Here is a 25,712-nt window from a genome sequence, read left to right as displayed (position 1 = left end):
CCATTTCTGAGACAGACAGACACACACACACAGAGTAGGAGCAACCTATCTGTGTGTGTTCTATGTGAGGAAATGCAGTGTGAACCACATATTCATCTCACACCCACATATGGTGTGTTCTGCATTTTCCTCATGGTTTCATCTGTGTTTTCACACACACACACAAACACACACACACACACATATACACACATACACACACACACACACACACACGCAAACACGCAAACACACACCCACACACAACAACAGCAATGAGCACACACACTCTGTGTTGTGTAACATGCCTGTCGGGAGAGACCAAGAGATCAGGCAGTGAGGCGAGCATATGTGCCCGGCTCATTACCCGCCCTCCTCCCCATCCTCCACTCTCTCCACACACGGCTGCACTTGCTCAGGACTGGCGGCCATTTCCACACCGGTGGGAACTCTCCCACTGTGGTCGTCATGTTAGTCTCCTCCTCCTCTTTTCTGGGCTTGTGTCTTTTCTTTTTTCTGAATTTCAATAAATTGACATTTTTAATTACTTTCCTTCTTCATATGAGCTTTATGTTTTTTAAGCACACAGAAATGACAATTCAGAGATCAGCTGTGAAACTCCGGAGTCATCGAGGAGTCTTGCGATTTGTTGAAACTGTGTTTAAAAAAATTCTGCCTTTTTCTTTCTTTAGGGTGTTGGACATTTGCCGGAATGTGAAGGCACGCATTACTCGAGAGTGTAAAGACAAAGGAGTACAGTTTCCACCGCTCTCCACATGCAGGTAATGTTGAGAAAAGACAATTATCATAAAAGAGAGAGAATGGTCCAAAATTACCAAACAAGGCCTTGTTATATTAGAAGATCCTTTAAAAAAGTGCAGTTTTATTACTACACTGAAGCTTTTCCCATTTACTGAGACAAATGTTAAAGGATAAATATTTTGATTTGCCACAAAATTCTTAAAAAACACCAAAAACATTTACATTTTTTCATACCTTCCATCTCACTTACCCTGTGTGTAATTCTCTGTTCCAAGCAGAGCAATGTGTTTTCTTTCATGTGCGTCTTAAACAGTAGTAAATAATGAATTTGTGGGGGACCATTTCCAGCAATAGGGTCCGTGTTTGCAGCAACGATCATCCTGGTGAAAGAAAAATGTCATCCAGTGCAACAGTATGGTTCATTTCTGTGCATTTTGTTACATGTGGACAACAATGGAGCTCCATACTAAAGACTTAAGAAGGACCAGTTCATGTTTTTTTTCTGCAAGATTGTTTATATTAAGAAGAACTCAGATGTTTCCTCTAAATATTGTTAAATACTAGTGGTAAAAAAAAACCAACTTAACCCTCAATAGATAATTGCTTTCGATTTTTATTTTCCAATGTCTAATCAGAAACTTAATGCACAAACAAGTACTCAACTTTCTGCCTCATACCAAAGAAAGGTTGCAAACCCTATCCCCCCTGACCCCTGTTAGTCTAGCAAGACCCACACAGACAGACAACCTGACAAACAGACGGGGCAGAAAACCACGCAAACATTCAGTGAGCCGGTTGAGCAGCACCAGGCTTCTGCTCTCCAATTGCGGACAGATTAGGGCCTCAGCCTGATTATGCTCCAGCCATTCATTTCCCGGCTGCAGCCTGTCACATGATTGATTTGTCCGTTTAACCTCTAGGAGAGTCAGCGTGCCAGGTGATGGGCCATGTCAAATGAGCAAGGGCTCTGGACCCTAGAAAAAAAACTGCAACATGGAAAGGCATTAGAATTACAAAGCAACATTTTACTCTTGATAGGAGAAAAGAAGAATTAAAGGTGTGTGATATGTTGAACGTGAACAGTTAACACATTTTGTTCTACTTTAAACAACAAGCAGATACATTTTCTGCTCTGAGTTACCATTGAGTCATCCTGTCCCCTGCAGTATGAATCTGGCTCTGATGATTCAGTAAAAGCATTTAATGTCTGATAATGTGTGTTATTAGAGGTGACAGTGCTGCATTGCTGAGCAGCCCGCCTCTGGAAAACATGAGTGGAATTGAGGTCAGGGGTTCACAGAGGAAAACCAAACCTCCTACTTCACTTTGTCTTCCAATAACTGAGAGGAAAATGCGTTCATTGTATGAAAGTGAGGCGTCTTGACAGAGGAGCAATCACTGGAATCATGCAAATGAGTTTTTGAGAGCACACGTAGAAACATTAAGAAGCTTTTCTGGCGTGTTTTAACAGAACTCTCACATGTTTGTCTTAAAGGGTGACTCAGTTGTATGACGCCGGTGCTTGCGTCTACTTTTACTTTGCCTTCAACTACAGAGGACTCAGTGATCCAGTGCACATGTTCGACCAAGTGGAGGTAAGTCAACTGAGGTGTCAGTCTGAGCTACACTCAATGCTGAATCCAAACAACTTTGAGTCATTGTAAGAGAGTAATATTTGTTTTTCATATTTTTATTTCCCAGCATGCTGCTAGAGAGGAGATCCTTGCCAATGGAGGGAGCTTGTCACATCACCATGGAGGTACTTTAACTTCAAAAACAATCCAGATTGTATCAAGAGTAGAACAGTGAACAGGACCACATGGTCTGCAAACATTATAACCTAAGAAAAGGTTCCAGCAGTGGCAGGTTTCCCAGCATGCTCTTCCCCTGCCAGCGAGCACACGGCCAGTCGGGCTGCAAATGTGCATGTGGTCAGAAATGTTTCATTGCTTCCCTCACATGTCCAAAATCTGTTCCCCTGCTCAGATGAATTGCTCTGACTCGGCTATTTGTTCATTTCAGGGGTGACCAAATGAAACGTGAGCAGAGGAGGGGGGTGTAACAACTCTGTGGGCCCCATCAGGGCTAACCGAAACGGCTGCCTTATCTATATTGCCATCCGCCTCGCTGTTTTCATACATCACTTCAGGCTATTCATCACACCTGTCAAAAACAGTATGCAGTGAATCAGCTGCGATATTAAATCACAATTTTTCCTGAAGGCGGGGACGGGTTCAAAATTAAAAGATTGCTAATAAAAAGGAGGCGGCGGGGCTAGGGTAAATGATGCCGCCGTTATCGCTGGCTGTATGCTGACCTCCAAACGGTGGCCCGGCCACCCCGAGCAGCACAGGGGGGTGACGGTGGGGGTAGAGAGGAGGGGATATTGATGCAGCTCCTGCGTGCAAGGCCCACTCTGTAATTGTGATTAATAACAGTGGAGCTTTGCTATCTGGGCGCAGACAGGCCGGTTTGTCTGCCCACAATCAGCGTTTGACAAATGGAGCTAGTTTCTCTGGGTTTTGTGTATCAAACAAAACAGATGTAGTCAAGGATGGAGAGGTGGGAGGGCAGAGGAGGAAATATACATTTTCATGGCCTTGTGTTTACAGCAGGTCAGTGTTGTGCTGCGTGGGCGTAGGTAAGGGAATCTGGGCGTGTGGAGCTCTCTACCTGTTTGTCTGCGGGACATAATACTCAGCTTACGCCACCATGCTGTCCATCAAAGAAACACAGATGATTTTTACAGCAGAAGGAGTCGGATTTCTCACATTTTTAAGGGTAAAAAATGTTGATATTTGTGTGATTATTCTCTGGTTCTGTGAGCCACAACATCCAAAGAAATGTCCTCTTAACTGGGTCACCCGGTGTTGCAGTGGTGAAAAGTTGTTAAACATCCATCACAGGGAGAGTCATCCATCTATCAGCCAGTACTCGACCATATCACATGAACACAGGGCCGCTACCTTACCATTCTTTCATGTCCTGACCCCCATTTGTCAGAGGAGACACAGAGAGTGAGAGCAGTGTGTCGAGGGGTTGAGCCTCTGCTTGGCCTCTACTGTCTCCTTTGAATGAGGGACACTCCGGGGTGCACAGCATCTTTACCAAAACTGTGACCCTGTAAAGTTCAAATCTTGCTTACTCTCCCGACCTTAATGCCACATTCGACAGTGCTTTTTGAAGATAGAAAAATTACCTGTTTTAGCAAAGTTCCCAGAGAAAAAAAAAAGATGCTAAAATCTGTCATTCCTGAAATAACTACCTGCACTTCTTTGCATGTCTCAGCTGCACAGACCGAGCCTGCTGAGATTGATTGCGATAGCAGGCAAAAAAGAGAGCATATGACAAGATAGATGTGTAAATTATCACAGTGATGGAGGCAATGATGCAGTCCCAGCACCTTCTGTTTTCTCTCCATTTCCTGAGAGGAGGGAGGGACAAGGAGGGAGGTGGAACAAGGAGGGAGGCCTGGGGAGGAGGAGGAGGTGGTTGTAGGGAGCAAGGGACTTTCTTAGTTATTGGGCAGCAGCTGATTGGTCCCTCTGTCACCATCTGGAGGTGCGTGTGCTATCAGGGTCCCCTGTGACCCTGCTGTCTGCCCTGTTTTGTCAGGAGACGGGCCTCACCAGCCTCCCGGCCGATCCCCATCTGGGTTCCCTGGCTGAACTCTGATAAACAGAACACTAACGTACCAGGCCACCCCCTCAACATGCCCTACAAACACTGGAGCCCCCCGTGCTCATGCTCTAAAGAGAGGCGTGTGAACACTCCCATCATACACCTTTGTGTTTGTAGTCCTCTGTCTGTAATCTCATGTGATTACAGTGCTGCTTTCAGGTGTTTACTCTGCAGGCAGCACATGCTCAGAGCTGCTCTGTTCTCAGGGTTATCTTTTTGAATTTTGGAGTATAGATATGGAGTGTTTCTTTGAAGTTGACATGACCTCCAAAAGTTAACATTTACCCAGCTCTGATCTGACATATGTGAAGTGTATAGCTGTGAGGTTCCCTTGCCTCTGATACTTGTTAAATTCATTGTGCAGCCAACTTTATGCCCCTTTGCTTTATTCAATGAATGTTCTCGAGCTGGTGATTGGTCTGAAGATGGATTTGCTGCGTCATATGTGGAAAGCTCCAGATGCTCTTTTGACCCCGTGGTCTAGATGCAAGAAATGCAACGTGTCACAACTAGTATTCTCCTTATTTTCATGAATTCACATATTTATACATATTTTGTACAAAAAAAAGTTGTCAAAAAGTTTTTAAAGCCACATATCACATTTTACAAGAAACCTTAACAAAAACATCAAAACTTCACCAAATGAGAATCAAAGAAAACCAGCAAATCCCCCTTTTTTAAGAAACCAGGGTGGTTTGGAGATGGCTGTTTGACGTTGACACTTGATTGTTCACTAATATAACTTTCTGTTGACCATGTGGACTGATATCTTGTCAAGGATGAACTCTTTAGGAAGGAAAGGGTACAAAAAAATGAGTTAGATTCCTGATCGAGGTACTTTTATCAGAACTTAATTCTTAAAAGCTCCCATAAGTAGCTTTCTGTTTGTATCGATTTTTGGCGCCCCCTGTGGTCAAAGTTACACCTCTTATATCTTTGCTGATCTTGTCCTGTACTCTGACAAAAAAATCTCATCCTGCTTTCTTTAAACAGTCAAACCATAGACTGTTTAAAATATGGCCGTAGTATCCGTGACGTCACCCATCTCTTCCTGAGTGCGGATTTGAAGTCAATCGACGGCGGCAGCCATATTGGAAATGCAGAACTCAACCAGTCATAGTGTGACATAAAGAGGCGGAGTTTGAGCCTCCTAGCCAACAGCTATGTGTTCCTGTCCGGGAGTCAAGTCAGTCATGTCCTTATTTGGGCAAAAACTCATTATCTTAATATCTTCTGAACCGTCGTGTTAGAAAAAAATTCACCCCCTGTACAGTGTGTGCCGATAGAGAAATTAGCTACGTAGAGCCAAGCTGTTTTTTGAGCCAGGCTGTAAACATGTTTATTAATGCTGCAAAGATCGTCTTTTTTGAATTGGTGTGTATGTGGTTTCCGGTGTTTCTGCAGCCAGCCTCAAGCGGATTCTCGGTGAATTGCAGTTTATAACACTTCCACATGGGCTTCATATTTTGAGACCGGAGGTTGCCGCTTGAGTCAGACGTATCACTCTACATTAATATTTGTTGTAGAAGTATAAAAAAGTTTTCTCCACCATGCTGGTAGTTGCACCAAATGACACCTACCTTCTTGCAGTGGTTACAGGGGTTAAAAATGGACAAAATGGACAAAATGGACAAAATGGATATAGTTATTTCCTTTGCTAGTGGTCCTGTTTGCTTTTGTGGGTCATTACAAGACAACACAGTTAATTTGAGTCTGTTTTATAACTGGTCAAAAACTCCTCACAGGAGCTTTAAAAGAAGTTTGAACTGAGCTCAGGAGTATGAAGTAAGCTAGTATTGCAGCCCTCTGTATTTGATATCGTACCTCAGTCGTCCAGGACCATAACAAATGTGCAAACAATTACACTACTAAAAAACACATGATGGTCTGGGTCTTCTGGCCATTCCCTTTCACCTAGCTTAGTGAAGATATTTGTCAGGTTTCTACACATTGTCGACTCAACATTTGTGTTTTTAGTCTCAACTATCAAATAAAAGCAAAATATAAAAAATGCCCCAAAAATCATGCGTTCCTCTTCACCTACAGATAGTGTTAAATATTAAAGACGATCCTGCCTGCAGAAAGTCCAAAGACTCTGTTTTATTTTGAAGTTCTGTACCAAGAGTCTGGCTCTCCGCTGAGGTTTTCTCAGCCCTCAGGAGTCACCAGACCTCTCGCTGGCTCCAGACTTTCCGCTAAGAACCTGTCGGCTACAGACGCCGTGGAGTATGTCGGTCTGGACAGCTGGTGAAGCAATAGGCACCCTCACTAGGCTTGGTGCCACAGCCGCTCTTGCTCCTCAGGTTGTGGGGTTTGGACAAGAAGGAGGAGGAGGAGCGGCAGAGAGCCAGGGTCCCGCTGACAGAGCGCCATTGTGTGTCGCTGCATGGTTTGCTTTGGCACCCTTTAGGTGATCGGGCTGGTGTCGGAGGGCACAGATCAGAGTTTGGGACAAGCAGGCGCACAACAGCCTTGCGGGTCAGCTGGAGGAGCGGGCTCGTGTGCACAATGAGACAGAAACACACAGAAAAAAAACGTTCAAGTGACTCCGGGAGGGGGGAGAGTGGGGGGAACAGCGGCTCAAAGAGCGAAGGGAGCCGGGGACGGAGCACTCCAGCCGCCAGCCGGCCCCTCCTCTGGGAACACACAGAGCCTAATGAGTTTGATAGTCTGCTGAGCTCCATAAATCATGCCATGCAAAACATTTCTCCTCTCTGAATAAAAGCATTTATCACCCTCTGTTTATTCACTCACTCTCACAAGATTGATTGGCTCCCAGCAGCCCGCTGAGCAATCAGCCGTGCCGATTCCTCTATTTCTCCCCCCCTTCTCTCCTCGGTCCTCTTCCTTTCGACTTGATTTATTTATTTATTTTCTCCCCTTCTTGTCATTCAGTGGGGAAACTTCGGAAGGCGTGGATGAGGGAGACTGTCTCCAGCGTCGGCCTGGGGATGCTTAAGTCCGTCAAGGACTACGTGGACCCCCAGAACATCTTTGGCAACAGGAACCTGCTCTAACTCCCCGCTCCTGTCCCATCTTAAGCTCACCTTTTTCTAAAAAGCATTGTGTGCATTTTGGATTTAATAGATACTAATATGTGAATTTGAAATGGACAGAGATGTTGTCTTTTTTCATCAAGAAGTGTCATTTGGTGCCATTTATCAATTCCCCTGACCCTTTTTTTTTTCTTTTACATTGTATTGCACTCAACATGCTGTAACAATCAATCACGGTCATCTCAGTTTGTTCGGAGCTACGGCCATGATGCAACTAAACCTTGATTTTGTCACATTTGCTTGTGTTTAACCCTTTCCTTAATATCTTTGTCAACTATTCATTAGTTTGTTTTTATACTCCTTCTGTGTGAGTGTCAGTGTGTGTCCATGTGTGGCACTTCTTTAGCGGTAAGTTCAAGATGAATGCGCTTTCTAAAGCTCCGTGCCTTTCTAAAGCTTCTGTCTGCCTTCCCCTTCTCCTATGACTCACTTTGTGGAGCAAAATTAACCCCGACATGAGCTTTTCTGTGTCTCTACTTTCATTTTCTTACCCTCCTTTCTTCAGTCATACTAACCTTTTGCCATAAGAGACTCTGGACTGAACAGGCTCTACTAAAACCCGCCTATGGCCCACCAAATTTTAACAAGAACCCAGTGTGATTACAAAGAGAGATATTCCTTGTGTGTTTAGTTTTTTGTACTGAGAGCGTTTACCTTGCATGGTTTGTTACTGAGAAAGCGAAGCAGGAAAAAAAACACGTTTTTTCTTACTTTATTTTTGTTTTTGTCATAAATGCTTCAAAGTGGCTGCAATTTTGAGGCCTCTGGACCCCGGTGCTCACGTTGTACCAAAGACTCACAACACATCACATCATGCAAACATACTGTAAACACATGTTTGACTGTGTACACACATGTAGTACAGCTGAACGCACAGCTGAACTGTATTTTTTAATCAGCATATGCAAAGATAACCCCTGTGAGAGCTGTAAACATGTTAGTTAGCTGTTACTGTTTCATGAGCTAAACTTTGTTAAACACAAATACATCTTATATCCAGACACTGTATTAAATTATGTCTGTTTTTCCCTGATGTTCCTGTTGAAACGGCTCCCCTTCTTAGTGTATATATACTTTATGAGGGTTTTTTGGATCTGATACTGTAATGTACTACAATTTGATACCAGACTTTTACCATATGTCATAGTTAACTATTCATTTTGAGGAAAAGTCAAGCTTTAAGAAAGCTGTTGTGCATAGAAATTTTCCCCTTATTACCCCTCCTGAGCTAAGCTACATATTTTTCTGGACCACCATGTCCTTTTTAATTCATACAATTTCCAAAATATAAAAAGGACTCATTAGGGACCTGTTGTGTGACATTTTACTCCTGTGTCAAAAGAGGTTTTGAAGGTTATGGATGTACCTTTTTTACTTTCCAATTCTCTAAACATCGTAGTAACATCTAAGTACATTTTGTCAATGCTGTTTGTGCAATAAATTGAACTAAAACATCCCAGTTGTTGATTTTCTGTGCAGTGAGCAGAAACCTCCCGACCTCTCTCATACATCATTTCCAATTCAGCTCTTCCCTTGCAGCCTTTATTTGTGTTGTGAGTCGGAGCTCGGAGGGTCAGCTGGAGCTGCCTTTTGTTTGTTCTTTCTCTACCTGTGACCACAATGAGCTCAAGGTGATCCAGCACAAGGATGTTAACTGAGTCGGTGTTTTGCTTCCTGACAGGAAGGATTTTCTTTCTTTTTTGCTACACACAGGCTCATTTGGGAGTCATCTTCACCCACACAGCCGCCCACGCGCTGCCTGCTGACGTCAACGCCACCTATCAGCAGCAACACAGCTTAGCCTTGGACGATGAAATGCTCTGCAGATATCCCACTCCTCACAGCTTGATACAAGTGAGAATTAGTTAATACATCTGATAAAATTATGACATGGATTAGGCTTCAACATCAATCCTGAACAGAGTCTTAAAGCTTTGATTAATAAATATTATGTTTGCAGCTCAATACTATTTTCTTAATATATCATTTCAAATTTGACCGCATGTTTTCATGTCTTAAAATATATCTTAATGAAATGTGCCTGCAGTATTTCATTGAGATGCATTTTATATGTAAACATACATTTGTCCACATGAGGTCAGCACTGCACTGAAAGACACTTAAAACTGTACTCAGGAGTAAAAGTGGCAATACTTGATATGAAGTTTATTCTTATACAACAAATAGTGCTTGATTCTCGTACGTAGAAATACTCCAGTAATGGCACTGCTTCAAAACAGTCAACTAAGGAATAACATTTCTATTTTAAGTCAAATAAAGTTATAGTTTAGTAGGTGAAAGTGCATTATGAAGAAATATTGTACCAGAAAGTGCTGTACCATCATACATTTTATCATAGGACTGTTCTAGAATAAGTTACATTTTCACTTTCAATTGTTATGATTTATAAAATCAATCTGTCATATAAATGTGCTTGAGAAGAGTTGTTCAATATTTTCCTCTGACTTCAGGTTAATTTGTACAAAGTATTATAACAGTAGATATGAGTAAAGATCAAGAATACCACAGTGGTACTTTTACACAGTGGTTACATTTTGACAACAATGGGGCCACAGGTCAGTGTGTTTCATAATAACCAAAATAAACAAAAGACATATAGCAGCATATTTTTATTCAAACTCCAACAGAAACATCGCACATTTGCCTTTTCATGCCTTTGGGTTCTTTCGGTCTATCCCATCATAAATAAATCTAAGAGTCCAAACTGGGAGAGGACAGGAGAAATACAAGAAGCACATTACATTGCAAAATAGACAATTAGAAGTTGGCCTCAGCTGGTGACCTAATAGAAAAATAGAACAGCAATATTCATAATTCACGTAACATGATGCAATAGAATTTAAATCATGCATTTCAGATGACGTAACGTGTTTACTGAGGAAGTTCAAAATACGAGGTATTTGTTGGCTCACATGTTTTGCTACATCCTTAGCAAGTGTTTGGATTCAATACTGCATAAAACATGCAATTCAAAATGTCTCTGGTCGACTTCAGTTCAGCTCTTTGACTAAAACACAGCAGAGCACACAGATCCATGCCACACAATGTGCACAGTCACGTTTTTAACTCCAATTAACAAAGCTTCAACACAATTCATAAGGCATACCCACCCAATAAAATAATACCTAGATTAACTATATCAAAATAATAGTCTGTGACCACATGGGCACTTCAGTAGCACAAGTATCAGTGTTTACGTCTTGTCTTGTTTTGGAGCTGTTGAAGTAACATTTGTGAGCTTTGAGGACAGCAAAAAACTTTGATTAAAGCAAGAGTCTGACATTTTAGGAAATAGTTGAATTACTTTCTGGCATAAAGTAAGACGAGAGAATACTAGAATTATTATTTTTCATTGATGAAACTACAGCCTGCCTCCTCTTAGCTTAGCTTTGCATAAAGACAGAACAAACCACTCATTTCTAGTGTAGGAGTGTCAAATGTATTAATTGGAACACAATAAGTCTGTCAGAAACTAAGGAGAGTGAATGGTGTGGTGCCAACAATCACACAATGCTAATTCCAGCTTTGTGGATGCTAGTTGCTAATGTGGTAGAGATATTTTCTCTTGCAAAAAGTATAACAAAGACAATATGGAGGATGGTGAAGAAGAGGATTGTCTGATGTTATAATCTTTAAATTCCGCATCGTGAGCTGAAGCGAACTACTCCTTGCCTCGCGCTAACGTTAGCTTCAGCTGGCAGGCAGCTACTAGCTAGAAATAGCTGTGTATCAAATTTTCCAGACTCATGTTTGATGAATCTGCCTTGACGTAATCCACTCTAGCATGTGCTTCTGTTGTTTTTCTCCTGGCAAATACATTTAAGAATTCATCCGTCGATTGCATGATTTGTTTAGTAGTGGCGCACACAACTCATTGTCTGCATTGTGCATTAAGGAAAACAGTCGTAAATAGCCCATAACATAAACGCTCGTACAACATCAAACTTTGGTTTTGTAAAGATTAGCAAACAAAATATTTCACATTTATGGGGTGCTGAAATCGTCATGTTTCTTTGTTAACAGTCTTAATGAGAAGCTAAGCTAACTATTCGCTAGCAAAAAAGGTATGAGATCATGAATATTGTCTAACTTTCTGCCAGAAAGGAAGTACTTTTTATTTCTTAACATGTCAAGCTGTTTTTCTATGTAGTTTGGTGAAAAGGTCATGTTAAACCTATAAATTAATATGGTATCATAATAACTTCAAGGCACATTGTGTGTGTTAGTGTGTGTGACAAGTGAGACCCTGCATTTATAAAGTTGGGCAAAATAGTTTTCTTTCTGTACTTTATGGTAATGCTTTGTGGCTTTTATGGGGTCAAGAGATAACTGCAGTCATTGGTTTTTACAAATTATGGCAAAAATATGTCATGGTTTAACATGGATTTCCATACTATCTTAGAATCTCAGTGAGGAGGCCATGCATTTTTTTCATTAGGTTCTCAAAACAAGGCACAGGAAGGGAGGGAGAGGAGCACTCAATTTGCATTGCACGCACTGTTAAAGGTCCTGCTGTTCCTGCACCCCTTTATCCTTCGAAACTTTACAGCCACATAACAATCCAGAGCTTACATAGTTTTTTTAAACAGCACTTTGAAATAACTCAACAGCCTATGTACAGATTTACAAAAAATAACTCTGTTACCCCGGACAAAATGCAGGCAACAAGGAGGTACTGAGAGCAAAAACAAACCACAAAAGAGACAAACATTCCTCTCCAATATACTCCATGCCTTTGTACTGAAAATGTGTGCAATGCCCAGTAACGTTAGTGTTAGCTCACTGGTTGACATGTTGACACAGTGGTTTGAGTTTCCTTTCTGACAAGGTGTCATCAGCTAGTTTGTAGCTGCTCCAACAGGTTTGTCAAACTCAGCTTTGTCAGCCTTCAGCACTGGAAGACTGAAGGAAGCAGAAAACCCCTATTATAGCGCCACACTCAAGTTTAAAGCTCATCTCTCGAAGCAAAAGCGAAGAGGAGCAGAGCCCACGAGCCTCTGCATGCACCGCACTGCCTCTGTTGCAGGCCGCACTTAAGAGGAAAGAAGCTAATGAGATCAGCTGGTTGGTAGCATCAGAAGCTAACTAACAGGTTTGGATGGTTTGCCATCAGCATCACTACTGCAGCATGGTGTGCTGCCTGTTTTGGCCACACTGCAGCCGCTTTTATCTGTGCTGTCGCCACTGCAGGGGCTTGGGGGTGCAGAGACGCTCTGGCCGTGCTGTCTCTTCTTGTTCAGTTCCTCCCATTTGGCCCTGTTAGCTTTGATCATGTCAAGCATCGGCTGAAGTTTGGGATTCAATTTGACCAGGGTCTGGAGAGAGAGAGAGAGAGAGAGAGAGAGAGAGAGAGAGAGAGAGAGAGAGAGAGAGAGAGAGAGAGAGAGAGAGAGAGAAAAACATTAAATACTGAGAAAAAAAAAACACTTGGGGATCAAACATCTTGGTTTGTGATTATTTTCTATTTAAGTGATTAAGAGGGACTTGTATTTTTTTGAGACAATGCCTGGTAATGTTTCACAGCACTAGTAACCATGCTAGTTGCTCTGTCAGGTTAACCTTGGGCACAATGGTGCTTCAGGCTAAATGCTTTAAGATGATAGCCAAAAATGACATACTTTCTGTTTCAGTTTTCTACAATTAGGACAAAAATTCAACATTTAATGGTTACTGGTTCATAATGACTTCTTTGTGGTAGTGTTTTCTGTAAAGCTGAAGAACTTCAGGTTTGTGTTAATTTTGGCACCCCCTGTGGACACAGCAGTACCTGTACCTCTTCAGTCTCTCATGCGTTTTCTCAACATTCTCAATGTTTAAAAATAAAAAAGACAGCTGCTTAAATGTGCTGTTAATCACTGTTACTAGCACCTACCCTCTGCCAGTGGTTTCAGACATTAAAAAGGGATAACTGCATAGAAGTAAGCAGTCTCTTTCGATGTTCTGGTTGGCTTTTTTGGCTTATCAGTATTAATTTCAGTCTGTGTTATAACCAGCAAAAAACTCCACACAGAACCTGAAACATAGTATTTAGAAGTCAATGTAGCCTCCTGGTTTGCAAGGTGAATTCGTTCTCACTGCCAGCAGGGGGCGACTGATTTTTTGCAAAAAGATCTTGTGTGCCAGCCAAAGACAAAATGACTTTACATTTAGTTTATCCCCCTAAGTCCACATTTTCATCATCAATTTAAGGGTAGCCAATGCTTCTCCAATACAGCATTATGTATATTTTGTAAGTTTTGGTCCCATTCAGAGCAAAATGTATAACAAAGCAGGGTTAGGTTTCTACCTATGATTGAAAAGTTGCCATCATTGTAAGTTACTACCTTGGACAGTAATTTGTTTCCACTCTACACTCTACAAATTTGATCCCTTCAGCCTTTGAAAAAGTTAAAACAAATGGTAGGCGACTCAAGGCTTCAGAGCGGTAGTCCACGAACAAGTGTATGACAACTGATTGTTTTCCTGTTGCTCATCATGTTCAACTTCTTAGATTTGAAGAATACAGATAAAATACTTTTTTATTGAGATGGTTATACAGCCATCAAGGAGGCTGGAAATACCTTCAGATGTATGCCTTTTGTGTAAAGATATGTGTTCCTATTTCTATTTTGTTTTTGGTAAGTCTTACACTCAGCTCTGTAACTTGGATGTAGCAGCAGATTACTTATCATATGAACCTTATGGACATACAAAACAATACAGAAGGGAATGCCCATCCACATTCAATTAAACATACAGTGCATTGATGATTAGAGGAAATGAAACGGCTGCTTTTTAAAGATTAGAGGCACATGTATGACTGAGATAAGTGTTCAACTGAAAGTGTTTGAGTAGTCAAAGCTGTCATCCTGCATTTAATAAATCACCTGAGAGACGGGGGGATTTTCTTCTCTCTGTTCTCTGAACATTGTCTATGATGTCTCTTGGATTTCCAAGAAACTATGTAATTAGTTACTCTTTCATTAACCCTGTTTCATATGGAAATATGACACGTGGGAACAGATCCTGCAAATTAAACAATACAGTGTTCATTTATCCACACGTATTTAGGGCTGAATAGGCAGCCATTATGAAATTGAATGAATAAAGGGCTTGTTGAGTAAGAACACCTACACTATGGACTGTGTGTTGAATGTAAGAAAGGAAAATCAGACCTGTTGTCATACTTAGGGAAAACACAACTTTATTACAGCTGTCATTTAACTGAGCTTTAAAAGCAGGCGGCAATTTACGCTGCATTTACATTAGGAGGGTGTATTCACTAACTCATATGAACAATTAAAACACTTGTGTGGGTGGTGGACCAAAACAAAGCTTCATAATGTGGCCAAGTTCAGACATCAAGACCATTTTCTTTGTTAAAAAAACACTTGCATGCCCACATTTGTTCATTAGGAATTCATTATACCTTCTAAAAGGTGTTCTTAAAAGCTGTGCACGACTCAATAATTCATAATATTGTAATTGCTGGAAAGTACGTTCGGCTTATTATGGAGCTGTTTACCTGCAATGCAGAGCAACATGAGAGCACCACATGGATTTCCATTTTTGTGATTTGAAATTAAGTCAGTGGCTGATTATCAAGTCACAATGCAGCAGGGGCCCCCTACTGAGCTACTTTTTAGACAGGACCGGAACAACCGATGTCTGTCCCTGTCCACATTCGGTGTTGTAATTAAAAATCACATCTATTTTCAATTTAAAGCAACCTCCTGTTGTCGTTCAGTTAATAATCCCTAGGAATTCATATACACACTAACAAACCTGAAAACACATATGGCATGACCATACACAATTATTAAGGGTTAGATTATCTAACTCTAACCCCAACTCTTAACCCTAACCCTAACCCTAATCCTAACCCTAACCCTTACCCTTAACCCTAATCCTGAACCCTAACCCTAATCCTAAACCCAACCCCATAACCCTAATCCTAAACCATGACCCTAACCCTAATACTAACCCCTAACCCTTACCCCTAACCCTAAACCCAACTCAATAACCCTAACCCTAAACCTTAGCCCTAACCCTAATCATTACCTAACCCTAACCCTAAATCTAACCCTCAATCCTAACCCTAAACCTAATCATAACCCTTACCCTAACCCTATCCCTAACCCCTAACCCTTAACCCTAACCCTAACCCTAAACCTAACACTAATCGTAACCCGAACCCTAATCCCAAACCCTTAACCCTAACCCTAATCATAACCCTAATCCTAAACCTTAACCTTAACCCTAACCCTAACCCTAAACATAACCCTAACCCTTAACCCTAACCCTAACCCTAAACATAACCCTAACCCTATTCATAACCCTAACCCTAACCCTAACCCTATTCATAACCCTAACCCTAACCCTAACCCTATTCATAACCCTAACCCTAACCCTACGGAACTGGAAGTCCAACAGATTCGGGACCAAGCTCTACGCCACCATTTTAAGCCATGGGCATTCCAACGGTACCACCCATGACTCTCTACGACCTTCCCTAACCCTAAACCTAACCCTAACCCCTAACCTTAACCCTTACCCTAACCCTCGCCCCCCCTAACCCTAAACCCTAACCCTAACCCTAACCCTAACCCCCTAACCCGTATCTCCGGAACCGGAAGTCCCACAGATTCGGTACCAAGCTCTACCCCACCATTTTCAGCCATGGGCTTTCCAACAGTACCACCCATGACTCTCTACGACCTTCCCTAACCCTAACCCTAACCCTAACCCCCCCTAACCCTAAACCCTAACCCTAACGCTAACCATAACCCCCTAACCCGTATCTCCGGAACCGGAAGTCCCAAAGATTCGGGACCAAGCTCTACCCCACCATTTTCAGCCATGGTCTTTCCAACGCTACCACCCATGACTCTCTACGACCTTCCCTAACCCTAACCCTAACCCTAACCCTAACCCCCCCTAACCCTAAACCCTAACCCTAACCCTAACCCCCTAACCCGTATCTCCGGAACCGGAAGTCCCACAGATTCGGGACCAAGCTCTACCCCACCATTTTCAGCCATGGGCTTTCCAACGGTACCACCCATGACTCTCTACGACCTTCCCTAACCCTAACCCTAACCCTAACCCCCCCTAACCCTAAACCCTAACCCTAACCCTAACCCCCTAACCCGTATCTCCGGAACCGGAAGTCCCACAGATTCGAGACCAAGCTCTACCCCACCATTTTCAGGCATGGGCTTTCCAACGGTACCACCCATGACTCTCTACGACCTTCCCTAACCCTAACCCTAACCCTAACCCCCCCTAACCCTAAACCCTAACCCTAACCCTGACCCTAACCCCTAACCCGTATCTCCGGAACCGGAAGTCCCACAGATTCGGGACCAAGCTCTACCCCACCATTTGCAGCCATGGGCTTTCCAACGGTACCACCCATGACTCTCTACAACCTTCCCTAACCCTAACCCTAACCCTAACCCTAACCCCCCCTAACCCTAAAGCCTAACCCTAACCCTAACCCTAACCCCCTTACCCGTATCTCCGGAACTGGAAGTCCCACAGATTCGAGACCAAGCTCTACCCCACCATTTGCAGACATGGGCTTTCCAACGGTACCACCCATGACTCTCTACGACCTTCCCTAACCCTAACCCTTACCCTAACCCTAACCCCCCCTAACCCTAACCCTGACCCTAACCCTAACCCCCTAACCCGTATCTCCGGAACCGGAAGTCCCACAGATTCGGGACCAAGCTCTACCCCACCATTTTCAGGCATGGGCTTTCCAACGGTACCACCCATGACTCTCTACGACCTTCCCTAACCCTAACCCTAACCCTAACCCCCCCTAACCCTAAACCCTAACCCTAACCCTGACCCTAACCCCTAACCCGTATCTCCGGAAGCGGAAGTCCCATAGATTCGGGACCAAGCTCTACCCCACCATTTTCAGCCATGGGCTTTCCAACGGTACCACCCATGACTCTCTACGACCTTCCCTAACCCTAACCCTAACCCTAACCCTAACCCTAACCCCCCCTAACCCTAAACCATAACCCTAACCCTAACCCCCTAACCCGTATCTCCGGAACCGGAAGTCCCACAGATTCGGGACCAAGCTCTACCCCACCATTTGCAGCCATGGGCTTTCCAACGGTACCACCCATGACTCTCTACGACCTTCCCTAACCCTAACCCTAACCCTAACCCTAACCCTAACCCCCCCTAACCCTAAAGCCTAACCCTAACCCTAACTCTAACCCCCTTACCCGTATCTCCGGAACTGGAAGTCCCACAGATTCGAGACCAAGCTCTACCCCACCATTTGCAGACATGGGCTTTCCAACGGTACCACCCATGACTCTCTACGACCTTCCCTAACCCTAACCCTAACCCTAACCCCCTTACCCGTATCTCCGGAACCGGAAGTCCCACAGATTCGGGACCAAGCTCTACCCCACCATTTTCAGCCATGGGCTTTCCAACGGTACCACCCATGACTCTCTTAGACCTTCCCTAACCCTAACCCTAACCCTAACCCCCCCTAACCCTAAACCCTAACCCTAACCCTAACCCCCTAACCCGTATCTCCGGAACCGGAAGTCCCACAGATTCGGGACCAAGCTCTACCCCACCATTTTCAGGCATGGGCTTTCCAACGGTACCACCCATGACTCTCTACGACCTTCCCTAACCCTAACCCTAACCCTAACCCCCCCTAACCCTAAACCCTAACCCTAACCCTGACCCTAACCCCTAACCCGTATCTCCGGAACCGGAAGTCCCACAGATTCGGGACCAAGCTCTACCCCACCATTTGCAGCCATGGGCTTTCCAACGGTACCACCCATGACTCTCTACGACCTTCCCTAACCCTAACCCTAACCCTAACCCTAACCCCCCCTAACCCTAAAGCCTAACCCTAACCCTAACCCTAACCCCCTTACCCGTATCTCCGGAACTGGAAGTCCCACAGATTCGAGACCAAGCTCTACCCCACCATTTGCAGACATGGGCTTTCCAACGGTACCACCCATGACTCTCTACGACCTTCCCTAACCCTAACCCTAACCCTAACCCTAACCCCCCCTAACCCTAACCCTGACCCTAACCCTAACCCCCTAACCCGTATCTCCGGAACCGGAAGTCCCACAGATTCGGGACCAAGCTCTACCCCACCATTTTCAGCCATGGGCTTTCCAACGGTACCACCCATGACTCTCTACGACCTTCCCTAACCCTAACCCTAACCCTAACCCCCCCTAACCCTAAACCCTAACCCTAACCCTGACCCTAACCCCTAACCCGTATCTCCGGAACCGGAAGTCCCATAGATTCGGGACCAAGCTCTACCCCACCATTTTCAGCCATGGGCTTTCCAACGGTACCACCCATGACTCTCTACGACCTTCCCTAACCCTAACCCTAACCCTAACCCTAACCCTAACCCTAACCCTAACCCCCCCTAACCCTAAACCATAACCCTAACCCTAACCCCCTAACCCGTATCTCCGGAACCGGAAGTCCCACAGATTCGGGACCAAGCTCTACCCCACCATTTGCAGCCATGGGCTTTCCAACGGTACCACCCATGACTCTCTACGACCTTCCCTAACCCTAACCCTAACCCTAACCCTAACCCCCCCTAACCCTAAAGCCTAACCCTAACCCTAACCCTAACCCCCTTACCCGTATCTCCGGAACTGGAAGTCCCACAGATTCGAGACCAAGCTCTACCCCACCATTTGCAGACATGGGCTTTCCAACGGTACCACCCATGACTCTCTACGACCTTCCCTAACCCTAACCCTAACCCTAACCCCCTTACCCGTATCTCCGGAACTGGAAGTCCCACAGATTCGAGACCAAGCTCTACCCCACCATTTGCAGACATGGGCTTTCCAACGGTACCACCTATGACTCTCTACGACCTTCCCTAACCCTAACCCTAACCCTAACCCTAACCCCCCCTAACCCTAAACCCTAACCCTAACCCTAACCCCCTAACCCGTATCTCCGGAACCGGAAGTCCCATAGATTCGGGACCAAGCTCTACCCCACCATTTTCAGCCATGGGCTTTCCAACGGTACCACCCATGACTCTCTATGACCTTCCCTAACCCTAACCCTAACCCTAACCCCCCCTAACCCTAAACCATAACTCTAACCCTAACCCCCTAACCCGTATCTCCGGAACCGGAAGTCCCACAGATTCGGGACCAAGCTCTACCCCACCATTTGCAGCCATGGGCTTTCCAACGGTACCACCCATGACTCTCTACGACCTTCCCTAACCCTAACCCTAACCCTAACCCTAACCCTAACCCCCCCTAACCCTAAAGCCCAACCCTAACCCTAACCCTGACCCCCTTACCCGTATCTCCGGAACTGGAAGTCCCACAGATTCGAGACCAAGCTCTACCCCACCATTTGCAGACATGGGCTTTCCAACGGTACCACCCATGACTCTCTACGACCTTCCCTAACCCTAACCCTAACCCTAACCCTAACCCCCTTACCCGTATCTCCGGAACTGGAAGTCCCACAGATTCGAGACCAAGCTCTACCCCACCATTTGCAGACATGGGCTTTCCAACGGTACCACCTATGACTCTCTACGACCTTCCCTAACCCTAACCCTTACCCTAACCCTAACCCCCCCTAACCCTAAACCCTAACCCTAACCCTAACCCTAACCCCCTTACCCATATCTCCGGAACTGGAAGTCCCACAGATTCAGGACCAAGCTCTACCCCACCATTTGCAACAATGGGCTTTCCAACGGTACCACCCATGACTCTCTACGAACTTCCCTAACCCTAACCCTAACCCTAACCCCCCATAACCCTAAACCCTAACCCTAACCCTAACCCTAACCCTAACCCCCTAACCCGTATCTCCGGAACCGGAAGTCCCACAGATTCGGGACCAAGCTCTACCCCACCATTTTCAGCCATGTGCTTTCCAACGGTACCACCCATGACTCTCTACAAACTTCCCTAACCCTAACCCTAACCCTAACCCTAACCCCCCCTAACCCTAAACCCTAACCCTAACCCTAACCCCCTAACCCGTATCTCCGGAACCGGAAGTCCCACAGATTCGGGACCAAGCTCTACCCCACCATTTGCAGCCATGGGCTTTCCAACGGTACCACCCATGACTCTCTACGACCTTCCCTAACCCTAACCCTAGCCCTAACCCTAACCTCCCATAACCCTAAACCCTAACCCTAACCCTAACCCTAACCCCCTTACCCGTATTTCCGGAACCGGAAGTCCCACAGATTCGGGACCAAGCTCTACCCCACCATTTTCAGGCATGGGCTTTCCAATGGTACCACCCATGACTCTCTATGACCTTCCCTAACCCTAACCCTAACCCTAACCCTAACCCCCCTTAACCCTAAACCCTAACCCTAACCCTAACCCTAACCCCCTTACCCGTCTCTCCGGAACCGGAAGTCCCACAGATTCGGGACCAAGCTCTACCCCACCATTTTCAGCCATGGGCTTTCCAACGGTACCACCCATGACTCTCTACGACCTTCCCTAACCCTAACCCTAACCCTAACACTAACCCCCCCTTACCCTAAACCCTAACCCTAACCCTAACCCTAACCCCCTTACCCGTATCTCCGGAACCGGATGTCCCACAGATTCGGGACCAAGCTCTACCCCACCATTTTCAGCCATGGGCTTTCCAACGGTACCACCCATGACTCTCTACGACCTTCCCTAACCCTAACCCTAACCCTAACCCCCCCTAACCCTAAACCCTAACCCTAACCCTAACCCTAACCCCCCCTAACCCTAAACCCTAACCCTAACCCTAACCCTAACCCCCTTACCCGTATCTCCGGAACCGGAAGTCCCACAGATTCGGGACCAAGCTCTACCCCACCATTTGCAGACATGGGCTTTCCAACGGTACCACCCATGACTCTCTACGACCTTCCCTAACCCCAACCCTAACCCTAACCCTAACCCCCCCTAACCCTAAACCCTAACCCTAACCCTAACCCTAACCACCTTACCCGTATCTCCGGAACCGGAAGTCCCACAGATTCGGGACCAAGCTCTACCCCACCATTTGCAGACATGGGCTTTCCAACGGTACCACCCATGACTCTCTACGACCTTCTCTAACCCTAACCCTAACCCTAACCCTAACCCCCCATAACCCTAAACCCTAACCCTAACCCTAACCCTAACCCCCTTACCCGTATCTCCGGAACCGGAAGTCCCAGAGATTCGGGACCAAGCTCTACCCCACCATTTGCAGCCATGGGCTTTCCAACGGTACCACCCATGACTCTCTACGACCTTCCCTAACCCTAACCCTAACCCCCCCTAACCCTAAACCCTAACCCTAACCCTAACCCTAACCCCCTTACCCATATCTCCGGAACCGGAAGTCCCACAGATTCGGGACCAAGCTCTACCCCACCATTTGCAGCCATGGGCTTTCCAACGGTACCACCCATGACTCTCTACGACCTTCCCTAACCCTAACCCTAACCCTAACCCCCCCCTAACCCTAAACCCTAACCCTAACCCTAACCCTAACCCCCTTACCCGTATCTCCGGAACCGGATGTCCCACAGATTCGGGACCAAGCTCTACCCCACCATTTTCAGCCATGTGCTTTCCAACGGTACCACCCATGACTCTCTACGACCTTCCCTAACCCTAACCCTAACCCTAACCCCCCTTAACCCTAAACCCTAACCCTGACCCTAACCCCTAACCCGTATCTCCGGAACCGGAAGTCCCATAGATTCGGGACATAGCTCTACCCCACCATTTTCAGCCATGGGCTTTCCAACGGTACCACCCATGACTCTCTATGACCTTCCCTAACCCTAACCCTAACCCTAACTCCCCCTAACCCTAAACCCTAACCCTAACCCTAACCCCCTAACCCGTATCTCCGGAACCGGAAGTCCCACAGATTCGGGACCAAGCTCTACCCCACCATTTGCAGCCATGGGCTTTCCAACGGTACCACCCATGACTCTCTACGACCTTCCCTAACCCTAACCCTAACCCTAACCCTAACCCTAACCCCCCCTAACCCTAAACCCTAACCCTAACCCTAACCCTAACCCCCTTACCCGTATCTCTGGAACCTGAAGTCCCACAGATTAGGGACCAAGCTCTACCCCACCATTTGCAGCCATCGGCTTTCCAACGGTACCACCCATGACTCTCTACGACCTTCCCTAACCCTAACCCTAACCCTAACCCCCCCTAACCCTAAACCCTAACCCTAACCCTAACCCTAACCCCCTTACCCATTTCTCCGGAACCGGAAGTCCCACAGATTCGGGACCAAGCTCTACCCCATAATTTTCAGCCATGGGCTTTCCAACGGTACCACCCATGACTCTCTACGACCTTCCCTAACCCTAACCCTAACCCTAACCCTAACCCCCCCTAACCCTAAACCCTAACCCTAACCCTGACCCTAACCCTAACCCCCTTACCCGTATCTCCGGAACTTGAAGTCCCACAGATTCGGGACCAAGCTCTACCCCACCTTTTTCAGCCATGGGCTTTCCAACGGTACCACCCATGACTCTCTACGACCTTCCCTAACCCTAACCCTAACCCTAACCCTAACCCCCCCTAACCCTAAACCCTAAACCCTAACCCTAACCCTAACCCTAACCCCCTATCCCGTATCTCCGGAACCGGAAGTCCCAAAGATTCGGGACCAAGCTCTACCCCACCATTTGCAGCCATGGGCTTTCCAACGGTACCACCCATGACTCTCTACGACCTTCCCTAACCCTAACCCTAACCCTAACCCTAACCCCCCCTAACCCTAAACCCTAACCCTAACCCTAACCCTAACCCCCTTACCCGTATCTCCGGAACCGGAAGTCCCACAGATTCGGGACCAAGCTCTACCCCACCATTTGCAGCCATGGGCTTTCCAACGGTACCACCCATGACTCTCTACGACCTTCCCTAACCCTAACCCTAACCCTAACCCTAACCCCCCCTAACCCTAAACCCTAACCCTAACCCTAACCCTAACCCCCTAACCCGTATCTCCGGAACCGGAAGTCCCACAGATTCGGGACCAAGCTCTACCCCACCATTTGCAGCCATGGGCTTTCCAACGGTACCACCCATGACTCTCTACGACCTTCCCTAAACCTAACCCTAACCCTAACCCTAACCCCCCCTAACCCTAAACCCTAACCCTAACCCTAACCCTAACCCCCTTACCCGTATCTCCGGAACCGGAAGTCCCACAGATTCAGGACCAAGCTCTACCCCACCATTTGCAGCCATGGGCTTTCCAACGGTACCACCCATGACTCTCTACGACCTTACCTAACCCTAACCCTAACCCTAACCCTAACCCCCCATAACCCTAAACCCTAACCCTAACCCTAACCCTAACCCCCTAACCCGTATCTCCGGAACCGGAAGTCCCACAGATTCGGGACCAAGCTCTACCCCACCATTTTCAGCCATGGGTTTTCGAACGGTACCACCCATGACTCTCTATGACCTTCCCTAGCCCTAACCCTAACCCTAACCCTAACCCTTACCCTTACCCCACCCCCAATACTAAATTGGATATTAACTAATAATTTTAAATATAATAAACAAATATATAAATTAATTTGAGTTATGTCCATATATTAATAGTCTTTAAAAATAGCTTATAAATAATTAATGTATTTATTTCATTAATTCATTATAGTAATAGAAATTAAAAACAGTTGGCAACTATGGGGTTAACATTACTGGGTTAAAGTTGGTTAAATGCATAAAATAAACTTGTGGTACATTTGCCTTTTTAGAAAGGCCTATAAATTAAAAGGAAAGGGAGAGCCTTTCTCACTTTTGCTCTGGCCTTTTATAGGAGAACTGCTCCATTTTTGCCTGCAAGCATTTTAGCACTTTATGCCCTGGCCTGAAGAAGACCCAAGGGGTCGAAACGTTGTGCGTGGGCATAAATTAATTTAGTTTTAGGGAATTTAATTTTGTTTAAAACTCTTGCAATTTAATTTTAATTGCATTATTTTATTTTGGATTTCATATTTTGATAAAAAGTTCAGAAAAACACTAAAAAATTTAAAAAATAAAATAAAATAAAATAAAAATAAATAAAAAATATAACCCTCAACCCTAAACCTTAACCCTAACCCTAACCCTAATCATAACCCTAACCCTAACCCTAAACCCTAACCCTTAACCCTTAACCCTAAACCCTAACCCTAAACCTTAACCCTAACCCTAACCCTAACCATAATCATTACCCTAACCCTAATCATAACCCTAACCCTAGTCCTAACCCCAAACCTAACCCTAACCCTAAACCCTAAACCTTTACCCTAACCCTAAACCCATAACCCTAACCCTTAACCCTTACCCTAACCCTTAGCATTCTCAAGGGACCCTTCTGATAGTCAAATTCACAAGTGTAAACAAGTGTTTTCTCTTCTTCATCCCTAATTGGCACCTGAAATCACATTACAACCACTGTTGTATCTAGGAATGTCAACAATTAATCGACTATCGATGAATTGATTGTTACGGACTTACTCAAACACATTTTTTTGTTTCAGTTTTATATCCCGTGGAACAAACATTATGTGGTCTTACATGTCATTTTTTCTCTGCCTGCAGATTGATTCTGACCCGGTTGCGCTCCCGGCTGACACCTGACCGGGAGACATGACACATGCTTATTTTTCTCAATAAGAATGAGTAGACAGAAATGTAGACACCGTGAGTTTAAAATGTGTTTCTGTTCAGTTCCCTTGTTGAAGTCTGAGCCTTCACTTTTATGACTGTATGTCCACGGAGATCATGAGCGTGCTCCACAGGTTGATGTTCAGGGTGTTTTACATTTTGAACCCCTCAATACGATCCGTAGCTACTCAATACTGTCAATTATATACATTGTGTCATGAAGGAAAATTTGATTCAGGGGAAAAAACGCATTTGGCTTTTTTTTTTACATGGAAAACTAAAGTGAAAATTAAGTTTTTTTAATGATTAATCGATAATTGAGCGTTAACATTTCCAAAGATCGATCATGGAAAATACTTGAAATTTACATTCCTAATGCCTATATTTATTAGAATCGGTGTTGGAAATATGTCTGCATGTTACTGCGTCACTCTCACTCCTAACAGGTGCGCTTGATCTCGGACTTTAGCTCAGCTGGTGTTAGGTCAGGGCTTTCTGCTTTATCAGCTGTGATGTGAGGTCACAGCAGCGGCAC

The 25,712-nt window shown here is 45.2% G+C and overlaps 2 protein-coding genes across 2 annotated transcripts in view; one reads left to right on the top strand and one right to left on the bottom strand.

The window, feature by feature from the left end:
- The window catches only part of agps (alkylglycerone phosphate synthase), a 28,787-nt gene extending 19,854 nt beyond the window's left edge, over nt 1-8,933 (top strand). Inside the window, exons 17-20 of the mRNA XM_034694307.1 lie at nt 672-761; nt 2,237-2,336; nt 2,443-2,500; nt 7,318-8,933. Coding sequence (XP_034550198.1) covers nt 672-761; nt 2,237-2,336; nt 2,443-2,500; nt 7,318-7,439 — 370 coding nt within the window. The 3' untranslated portion in view covers nt 7,440-8,933. The remainder of the gene's footprint in view (nt 1-671; nt 762-2,236; nt 2,337-2,442; nt 2,501-7,317) is intronic.
- Nucleotides 8,934-10,093: 1,160 nt separating this feature from the next.
- The window catches only part of pde11a (phosphodiesterase 11a), a 58,971-nt gene continuing 43,352 nt past the window's right edge, over nt 10,094-25,712 (bottom strand). The window contains exon 20 of the mRNA XM_034694145.1: nt 10,094-12,814. Within this exon, the coding sequence (XP_034550036.1) occupies nt 12,581-12,814 (234 nt within the window). The 3' untranslated portion in view covers nt 10,094-12,580. The remainder of the gene's footprint in view (nt 12,815-25,712) is intronic.

Source organism: Notolabrus celidotus, chromosome 10, assembly GCF_009762535.1.
Source record: "Notolabrus celidotus isolate fNotCel1 chromosome 10, fNotCel1.pri, whole genome shotgun sequence".
Taxonomy (NCBI): Eukaryota; Metazoa; Chordata; class Actinopteri; order Labriformes; family Labridae; genus Notolabrus; species Notolabrus celidotus.
The sequence above is the reverse complement of the archived record's forward strand: the minus strand, read 5'-3'. Positions and strand labels throughout refer to the sequence as shown.